Source organism: Astatotilapia calliptera, chromosome 22 (assembly GCF_964374335.1).
Source record: "Astatotilapia calliptera chromosome 22, fAstCal68.1, whole genome shotgun sequence".
In the NCBI taxonomy this organism is placed as follows: domain Eukaryota; kingdom Metazoa; phylum Chordata; class Actinopteri; order Cichliformes; family Cichlidae; genus Astatotilapia; species Astatotilapia calliptera.
The window spans coordinates 17,845,001-17,854,104 of record NC_137442.1 but is presented as its reverse complement, the minus strand read 5'-3'; the positions used below and the strand labels follow the sequence as shown (position 1 = coordinate 17,854,104).

Here is a 9,104-nt window from a genome sequence, read left to right as displayed (position 1 = left end):
GTTCTGGTTTGTTAGTTTTATTTTGTGCGAGGAGAAAAAAAAAGCACAACAAAAAGAACCATGAAAGGGAGAAACAAAGAATAAAATCTCAGGAGATCAGCCATGACATGGAAAGAAGACAATCACAGAGTAGAAAAATAAACCAAAACAAATGTTCTTCCGCCTCATCCCTGTACGGTAAGAACTGATGATATTTGGTCATAATGGCTTGTAATATCACAGAAGCAGCTCTCCCTGTTTTGAGCAGGAGGGCAAGAAGTCCAAACCAAGAACAAGCAAGAACCTGGCTAACTTTTAAAACAAAGGGACTCGTGTAGAAGAAAGCCTTCAATCTGAGACAGGCCTGACACAACAAGACCTGCAGCATACAAGCTGGCCGTGTACTGCTAGGTTCATAGACTACATAAAACCATGATGTTACTCACTGGCTGGTGAAGTCCCGGCTTTAATTCTCACACTGAACATCTTGACTTCACCATTTTAGTGTTTTGAAACAAGAAGTGACAGCGAAGGGGTGCAAATCCACAGACACTACACACTTGTATGTCAGCAGTCAGATAAATCACAATTTACAAACATTAGGTTATGAAATGAGATCTTGAAACTCTCCAGAGAAGAATTAACTGGGCTAATAACTCAAAGGCGCTGAAAGCTAACTTTCCTGTAGACTTGTAATAATCAGACTTCTTTTTTCAGTCCATGAGCTGCCCCCTACTGGCCATTAAAAAGAATGCAGGTTTACAGCACTTCCCCAACCTGGAAGTCCTTAAAAAAGGATTTTTCAATATTTTATCCTCCAAAATCCACATTTTTGGAAAAGATTTGGAACAGCATCTGAAATCTGTAGTGCCTTTAAAAGGCTGTTTTTCAGTGTTTAATCACTACATTTCCCTGAGAGTCTTGAGTAAACAGCATCTCTTCATCCTCTTCCTCCTCCTCCGGCAGAGATTTGTAAGCACTCACCACTCCCATGCTGACGTTACTCTGATCTTTGAGAGGACTCCTGGTGTGCAGACCTCTGTGTGCGATCACCCTGAACCCTTCAGAGTCCTGAGTGAACAAAGTGGCCAAACTGTCCTCATCGAGTTCTCTGCTTCGCTGCTGCGGCATTCGCCTTTTGAGAGGAGAGCTTATCGGTTTTGTCCTCTTGATCTGGAAGGCAGAGCTCTCTTCTTTTGCAGCCTTTTCCCACAGCTGACCTGTTTGTTTCCGAGGAGAAGCGGTTTTTGGTTGTGTCCACTTATGATTTGAAACAGGTCTGAAATGAGAGGAAGATGAGTCTTTGCTTGGGGAATTATAAGACGGTGGCGTGCTGTTTTCCTTCTCATCAATCATACGAGAAGAATGAAGACGTTTAAAAGATTTTTGAGTTGAGGTTTGTCCTTCTGCATCTATCAGTTTTCTAAAGACCTCCTCCTCATTCTGCAGACTGTTTACTAAACTTGGCTCAGAGCTGCTGAAGTTCTTCACTGTTGTACATTTGAGGCTAGTCTGATGAAAGTTATTTTCAGTGTACTGACTGAAAGTGAACAGCGGGTCCTGACTCCACGTCTGTGGTAGAGGTTGACAGTCATCTTGTGTAAAGGTGGCATCAGAGACCCTCCTCTTACTCTGTGGTGGTTCACACTCTTCAGGCTTCTCTTCTTCAGATTCACAGTATATGTTTTGTAAAGTTGAATGGTTTTCTGAACGTGTCTGCCATAATTCTGTTTCCTTCTCAGTCACATTTTCACTTGTACACTCGTCAACCAAAACAGGCTCAAAGTTGGAGTTTTCAAAACCAACATTGCGCCCTCGTTTTTTCCCTGATGCTGTGGCTGTCGGTGTAGCTGAGTCAGATGATGAAAGAGGCTGCACTGAATCCATGTTTGGTGGCTCAGAAGTGGACATCTTATTGAGGACTTTTAGAAGAAAGTAAGAAAAAAATTATGTTAACACAAAATCAAATAATTTACTGTATTAACTTGTATGCTTATTGGTCACTTCATTAGGTTCAATTTGTTGTAAACACAAATATTTAATCAACCAGTGATGTGACAGCAATGCAGACATGATTAAAACGACCTGCTGAAGTTAAGACTGAGCATCAGAAGTGAGATGAAAGGCGGTTTAAGTGAGTGTGGACATGGCATTGTTATTGGTGTCAGACAGGCTGATCTAGACCATCAGACTATAAGATTAGACTATAACTTTCGGCAGACTTTTAGATGCTTACCTCTCCGATGAGCTGTGAAAAAGGCAGATATGGAGCTCTGTTTGGTTTTTGGCATTTCTGTTTTGGTCTGAGTGAAGTTGAGTGCCACAGCCAAACTGTACCCAGCACCTTCACAAAACGGGTTCAGCAGTTTAGAAATGGGACGGCTACGGCGCTTCTGAAAGATATAAAAGAGAACACAGTGTGTAAACAGTAATAGACAGAGACTGCAGATCAGCATTTTAGTGTATTAAATAACTGCTCTACTCAGGCATGCTGGAGAAGCCATTCGGTCAGTGTTCAGACCATGTTTACACAATTACCTGTTTAGCTTTTCCTTTCAGCTCCACAGTGTCCAGCCAAACATCACAATCCTCTTGATCAAAGGTCTGTGGTGCTGCTGCAGTGCTCTTCATGGTGGACAGCCCAGGGAAGATATGATCTGTATGAAATAAAAACAGGATTTTATAAACAGGTTAGACATGCCGTTTGTTTTAAATAAAGAATCATTATACTTTAAAAACTATTTTCATGTCTCTCGTTGATGAACATGTTTGCAAGAAGCCTTTACTTATCTTTAACTAATTCAATAACGCTACCACAGACCTGTGAGTTAGCTACAGTTGGTTAACATAGCTCTTAAAACTGATTTTTGGGAAATACCTTATGATACAATGAAGATCCAGAGTAATATTTTGAGGTTTCCTTTGCAATTTTTTATAATCGTTTGTATAACTCTCTAGTACTCGGTTCAATCTGCCGCCTTCCGGACTGTCTGCCCCTGATGATTGACTGTGTGAAAATGCCTTAATGTGGTTGTACCTAAAATGCGCGATTTAATTTGAAAGATAATTTAAAGGTAGGATATATAAAGACGTTCATAATACTCTTTCATCATAAAAATGTATTTATGTCTAATTAATAAAATTTACCGTAACAATATTCTTCATTTCTAGTTGGGCGCGTTGGACACCTAATATTTTGACGTCTGCCGGTCCGTGCGTAGATGTGGGTGTGTTTACGTTGACGTCATCGCGGTTTTTCCGACAGGGTGAGTGAATTGTTTTTAATTTGGTTTATTGAACTCTGTTATTGAAATAGAGTGAGCATAGCACCGATTTAATGGCTGCTCTCATAATAATGATCAGTTATATAAATCTTGGTGTTTAAAATCAGCTGCCTGCGCGTCACAGTGATTAGAAATCATAGGAAGTGCTGACAAGCTAGCTTCCGCAGCTAACTAGTTAGTTCGGCTAAACAAGAAATTTCATCAGTAGATATATTTAGTGATTCGTAAGTTTTATTCTGCTGAGTGACTCTGTGTAACGTAAAAATGTTTATAAACTCTCTGTGCCGGGTTGTGAAGCTAAGTTAAGCAAGTCTGTAATTATAATCCGACGGGTTGTTTTTTTTCATGTTTTTTTTTCTGAACAGCGAAACACTGTTTGTGTGGAGCAACATTTCCATAGTGTTTGTCAATAGGTCACACTTGAAAGTGGACATTAAAGAAACTACATTTAAGAGTTTAAGAGTGCTCGGCAGAAAGCAGACCGAGTACAAAGAGACAGAGAACAAATATAATTTAAAAACATTTACATTTGACCCCTACAGTGTGACCTTATATGCCCCCTTAAACTGAGGGTCACTGGAAGTTAGTACAAAATTAGTGTGAATGACTTAATAGTCGAAACATCAAATGTTCTGACTATGAACGGGTTTTAATTAAGCAAGCATTGGCTCAACAGCTTTGTAAAATGCTTTTTATTTGGATTTCTTTAAGTTAGTCATCATCGTGCGACTGTTGTTCCAGTGCCAGTCTTCATTATTAAAACTTGACTTTGGTGGTTACCACTGTTGCCTCACAGTCCTTGGTTCAAATCAACTGGCTGAGGTCTTTCTGTGTACTTGTGTCAGTTCTCTCTGAATGCGCTAGCTTCCTGTCAGAGTTAACTGGCACGTATAATTAGCTGTAGGTCTGAATGGTTGTCTGTCTCTTTGTCCTGCAAAAGTCTGGTGACCTGTCCAAGGTGTAGCACATCTCACGCCCTAGGTAGGAGAGGCTCCAGAAAAAGGGGTGCATGGATGAGTTTTCCTTACAAAGATGTTTAGGCATGTGGTGGCATTGCATTTGAAACCCAATGTATGGGTTTATAGCTCAGTGGGATGACCAGGCCACCATAACCCCATATGGCCAGAGAGCAGTAGGCCCGGGTTTGAGTCTGACCCGCGGCCCTTTGCTGTCTTCCCCTCTCTCTCCCTGCTTTCTTGTCTCTCTACACACTCTCTATCGAATAAAAGCTTACATGAAGGTTGATATTTTTACTTAAAAGTATTAGTTTATCTTATGTTACTGGTGTAATTATTGAAAAGAAAAAGAAACAGTAATCATTAAAAAACATCTTACACCATCTGTGGCTCACATTAAATATTTAAACTCCAGAAGGGGGAGGTTTTAGTCCTTCTATAAATCTTCGGATTGTTCCTGTTGTTACACTTCTTTTATTATCACAAAGTGCATCTCTCATATATATATATATATATATGAATGAAAGCATGTTCGCATTAAACAAAAATGCCATACCTAAGTGAGAATTGCTGACTATTATCTCACAATTTTAAGATAATAACCTGAAATTTTCATTTAGTTCTGCCCATTTGTTTTTTCTTTGGGAACATGTTTCCATACATACCAATGAAATTAAAAATGGCAATTAAAAATGTTAAAATTAGGAAAAACAAAACTGAAAATATGACCGCAGCATAAATTGTCTGAAGCTTTTGTTCATAAATGGAGACATTTATGAAATGTTAAAGCTGCCTGAATATATTTGGTCGCAATTATGGAAAACTATGTGAAATAAATATTTTTCAGATCACATTTTGAGACATCAGCATCATGTTCCATGGGATATCAGTCACTGGAGGAGGAGGAGGTAAGACATTCAGCTAAATCAGTGTATAAAAATGAATTGTTGAATTAATATAAGAGTCATCTTTTCAACAGAAAACAGCAGTAATACTTCATGACACTGTTTTCCTTTCCACAGCTCCGGCAAATAAACCTGAGCTATATGAGGTAAATCCAACAACATAATTCTGATTAGTATACTAAAAAAAAGAGGACTTTATTTGTTCTTTTTTTTAAAATAACATTTATTGCCCATGTGTAAATCATCCGTAAATCTAAACTAAAGCTGGGAATGTTATCAAGAATATGTGATATCCTTGCTGTTAAGGATAACAATCATGAATGCTGTCGTTTCAGGAGGTGAAATTATACAAAAATGCAAGAGAACGAGAAAAGTAAGTGCTTGATATGTCACCAGTGACCATTATCACTTTATAAAATGCAGATTTACTGTGTTACACATGTTATAACGATCCTGTTTCTGTAGGTATGACAATATGGCGGAGTTGTTTGCTGTCGTCAAAACACTACAGGCCCTGGAGAAGGCTTACATTAAAGACTGCGTGACGCCTAACGAGTGAGTAACAGTTGAGATCATATTTAAAATATGGCACCTGTAACTTTAGCTGTGTGTTTTTTAATTAATGCGGAGTTTTTGTTGGTTTCAGGTACACCGCCTCCTGTTCCAGACTCTTGGTTCAGTATAAGGCTGCTTTCAAACAGGTGCAGGGCTCTGACGTGGGCTCCATCGATGACTTCTGCAGGAAGTACAGAGTGAGTGCTCGTCTGCAGTGCAGAGTGTCTGTCATATTTTTCAAGATTTTATTTTTGTAATTTCTTGTTGTTGTCATATGTTTTCCTAGCTCGACTGTCCACTTGCAATGGAACGGATTAAAGAGGATCGGCCAATCACCATCAAGGATGACAAGGGCAACCTGAACCGCTGCATCGCAGATATAGTTTCAGTATGTCCCCACGACTATATTAAATATGTTAAAGAGAGAAGTATTTAGGCTGCTGGAAAGAACATTTTTTAGGATTTATTGAGCTCAGTTTTAGCTGAGTGGCCAATGTGGTTTCACTCAGTTTGGCTCAACATTTGGTAATTCCATAAAAATGAGAGTGGATATCACAAGCTTAAGTTTTACCAACTGCAGGCTCAGCTCATAAAACAGACAAACTAATAAAGTCAGTGCGCTCGTTCCTAGAACTGTTTGTCCTGAAACATATTTCTCACTGCCGACTCTTAAAACTAGGAAAATATTTTGTCTCATCCTTCTCGAACATTTAGCTCTTCATCACTGTGATGGACAAGCTGAGACTGGAGATCAGGGCCATGGATGAGGTAAATTTATAAATGTAAATAATATGTTATTAGTAAACAATGACTGGAATTCCAAGATACTGATTGATTGTTTGTTTTTTAATTTGTTCAGATCCAACCAGACCTTAGGGAGCTGATGGAGACTATGAACAGAATGAGTAACATGCCTCCAGACTCAGAGGCCAAGGACAAAGTCAGTCTCTGGTTAGTAACACTAGGCCGCAACGTTTGTGCTCTTTATGTCGTTGATCTCTATGTGCAGCACACCTTGAGGCAAAACATGACCAGTCAGGAAACCTGCAGCCACACCACACAGCACCTATCTAGTTCCAGAATACCTGATACAAGGCAGGGTGAATCTATACTGTCATGTTGTTTATGTCAAACTCTGACCCTACCATCTAAATGTTGGAGCAGAAATCAAGCACCATTTTTCCAATCTTCCATTGTCCAATTTTGATCCGCATGTGTGAATTTTAGCCTCAATTTCCTGTTCTTAGCTGACAGGAGTGACACCTGGTGTGGTCTTCTGCTGCTGTAGCTCATGTGTTTCCCTGCAAATGAAATTCCCACCAGTCGTGCCATGGTCACAGTCATTTAAATTTCTTCTCTGTGCTGTTGCTCAGTTCTCTTCAGTTCAGCAAATTGTTTTGACTGTGTACAGACCTAAATTCATGAAGTTGCTGCCATGTGATTTTCTGATTTGATTTTAATAGTTAACAACTAGTTGAACAGATATAATTAAAGTGGCAGGTCAGTAAGTGTGATCCAAAACTATCATTCATGGCTCCGACACACAAGTACTGCGTGGCTACTCTGTAGTTACTAGGATACTATAAGTTAAAAGGGAGCTGTGCAGTTCAGTAATGAAGGAAAAGAGAGGGGTTGAAGAAAAGTGTGAAATCGTAGGACTTCTTGCTAAATTGTGAAAATCTAACTTAATCCCCCTCCTCCTATTGGGGTAAATATTTACGGGTTTCCTATGTGTCCGTATTCATGCAAGGTAAAACTTTGTTTTGCATCTGGTGCGACCGTACCATTATCCATGCAACTAGCTGAGCAGTGGTTATAAAGTACCTGATCTTTGATGTGTTTATGATCATATAGTTCTCTTAACTGACATTTTTCCAACAGGCTGACCACCCTGAGCAGCATGTCGGCCTCGGATGAATTGGATGATAATCAAGTTCGCCAGATGCTCTTCGACCTGGAGTCAGCCTACAACGCCTTCAACCGCTTCCTCCACTCCTCTTAAAGCGCCTCTCTGTCACGGATAAATCTGGAATCCTGACTCTAAAGCCTGTTAATTTAAAAGAAGAAGAATGCTGCTTTCTGTGGATTTACGTCCCCTCCTCCTTCTGTTCTTCTAGCTGTACAATTGGTCTCTGTGTTCTTTAATCGGGATGTGTACAGGTCACTCTGCTGTCATCTCAGCCTCGTCAGCTCGGCTCGCTTTGTTCTGTGAACTGTTATCCCCCCCCCCCCTTTTTTCTATCCAGATTTGTGTGATAAATGCATTAACAGTGGCTGAACTTCATACTGTAACATCGAGAAGCCTATTTTATACCCAGGGTTTGCAGCAAACCAATAAACAAACATGATACAGGAAAGATCTGCATAACAGCAGATTTCTTTTCTTTTCACTTTTCATACCCTAATTGTATTTCTGACTTAAACATAATTTACTACATTTGTTTTCTACTAACAGGTTTTTGCTGTAGTATCATATATAATTGTAATTACATAATTATTTGGGCTTTAAGATGATTAGTTTGCAGTTCAAAGGAATCATATTGAAACTAAGGTGAAAGAAAATAGTTCTGATTTTGATTTTTCTGTCGCTGTCTCTTCTCATGTCTTATCCATTATTTTCTTTTAAGTAAAGGGTTCATCAAGTGGGCAAAAAAGGGAGCTCACTGCCTCCCTTTTGTTGTTTACCAAATATGTTTCAGCTCCCAAACACCATTAGGGAGAACATATTTATTGCAATGTATCGTTGTAAATAATAGGTTTGATTTTTAAATAAAAGCATGTAACATCTTTTTAGGAATAAATTTTAAAAGGAAAGAAAAAATCTACGTCTATCTTCTTTTGTGCTGTGTCTGTGTCAGATATGTGATTTATTAATCATTTTTAAATCTTTTGAAAAACAGAATATCTTCCAAAGCATTTCAGTCTTGAAAACAAAAAGGAAGCGCAGACTGATTCCAAACAAGTCGAGGGGAGTTTGCTCATACGTGTTTTAATGAATAAAAGACTGCAGATGCGCCCTACTGAAAGCATTCACGACAGCTGGAGCTGCTCGTGGTCTTGTGAAGTTTGGCCTTGTTGGCGAGGACCACGACGGTGTCATGGGCAGGCTGGAAAGTCTGAAGTAGGCTCTGACACTTCTGCTCCACCCCTAGGATGTGAGCGTTTTTGGACAGTTTCTCCTCGACAATCATCAGGTGCTTGTGTTGGAGCTCCAGGTTCTGACTGTAAAGGATGGCAACAGAAATGAGCAAGCACGGGGTATTATGGAAGAAAATGGTGTCATGATCAGTGTGAGGCTTTTGGGAATGGGCTGACTCACTGAGAGAACTTCAGCGCCGAGCGAAGTCCAGCTCCTATTTTTACCAGGTCGTAATTCTCCAGCGTGAGGCTGATGTGTGGCTGAAGGAGGAGCAGCAGAGAGAGAA

At 39.6% G+C, this 9,104-nt stretch overlaps 3 protein-coding genes across 4 annotated transcripts in view; 1 reads left to right on the top strand and 2 right to left on the bottom strand.

Moving 5' to 3' along the window:
- Position 1: 1 nt before the first annotated feature.
- On the bottom strand, positions 2-3,200 carry aunip (aurora kinase A and ninein interacting protein). 2 transcript variants are annotated; one of them, XM_080296604.1, is made up of 4 exons: positions 3,127-3,200; positions 2,518-2,636; positions 2,216-2,372; positions 2-1,901 (listed from the first exon to the last, which is right to left on the bottom strand). In XM_080296604.1, the coding sequence occupies exons 2-4, from the start codon at positions 2,608-2,610 to the stop codon at positions 868-870; spliced, it is 1,284 nt and encodes a 427-aa protein (XP_080152730.1). In that variant the 5' UTR covers positions 2,611-2,636; positions 3,127-3,200; the 3' UTR covers positions 2-867. The 2 variants fall into 2 exon arrangements, with proteins under 2 accessions (XP_080152730.1, XP_026011593.2); XM_026155808.2 differs by lacking the exon at positions 3,127-3,200 and adding an exon at positions 2,858-2,990.
- Positions 3,182-8,500, top strand: vps28 (VPS28 subunit of ESCRT-I). The gene is made up of 10 exons (XM_026155809.2): positions 3,182-3,245; positions 5,067-5,127; positions 5,242-5,270; positions 5,460-5,497; positions 5,590-5,679; positions 5,771-5,876; positions 5,966-6,067; positions 6,394-6,447; positions 6,539-6,630; positions 7,561-8,500. The coding sequence occupies exons 2-10, from the start codon at positions 5,091-5,093 to the stop codon at positions 7,679-7,681; spliced, it is 669 nt and encodes a 222-aa protein (XP_026011594.1). The 5' UTR covers positions 3,182-3,245; positions 5,067-5,090; the 3' UTR covers positions 7,682-8,500.
- Positions 8,501-8,652: 152 nt separating this feature from the next.
- The window catches only part of LOC113015248 (tektin-B1-like), a 1,602-nt gene continuing 1,150 nt past the window's right edge, over positions 8,653-9,104 (bottom strand). Inside the window, exons 5-6 of the mRNA XM_026157198.2 lie at positions 8,999-9,078; positions 8,653-8,901 (exon numbers count right to left, since the gene is read on the bottom strand). Of these exons, the coding sequence (XP_026012983.2) occupies positions 8,697-8,901; positions 8,999-9,078 (285 nt within the window). The 3' untranslated portion in view covers positions 8,653-8,696. The remainder of the gene's footprint in view (positions 8,902-8,998; positions 9,079-9,104) is intronic.

What these genes read in the sequence shown, in the direction of transcription:
- vps28 (XM_026155809.2), top strand. Translation starts at nt 5,091, where the DNA reads ATGTTCCATGGGATATCAGTCACTGGAGGAGGAGGAG. An exon ending in GACTGCGTGACGCCTAACGA is followed by an intron (nt 5,680 to 5,770) that starts GTGAGTAACAGT and finishes TGTTGGTTTCAG; the next exon opens with GTACACCGCCTCCTGTTCCA. An exon ending in ACTTCTGCAGGAAGTACAGA is followed by an intron (nt 5,877 to 5,965) that starts GTGAGTGCTCGT and finishes ATGTTTTCCTAG; the next exon opens with CTCGACTGTCCACTTGCAAT.
- aunip (XM_080296604.1), bottom strand. Translation starts at nt 2,610, where the DNA reads ATGAAGAGCACTGCAGCAGCACCACAGACCTTTGATCAAGAGGATTGT. An exon ending in TGAAAGGAAAAGCTAAACAG is followed by an intron (nt 2,373 to 2,517) that starts GTAATTGTGTAA and finishes TATATCTTTCAG; the next exon opens with AAGCGCCGTAGCCGTCCCAT. An exon ending in TTTCACAGCTCATCGGAGAG is followed by an intron (nt 1,902 to 2,215) that starts GTAAGCATCTAA and finishes TTCTTCTAAAAG; the next exon opens with TCCTCAATAAGATGTCCACT.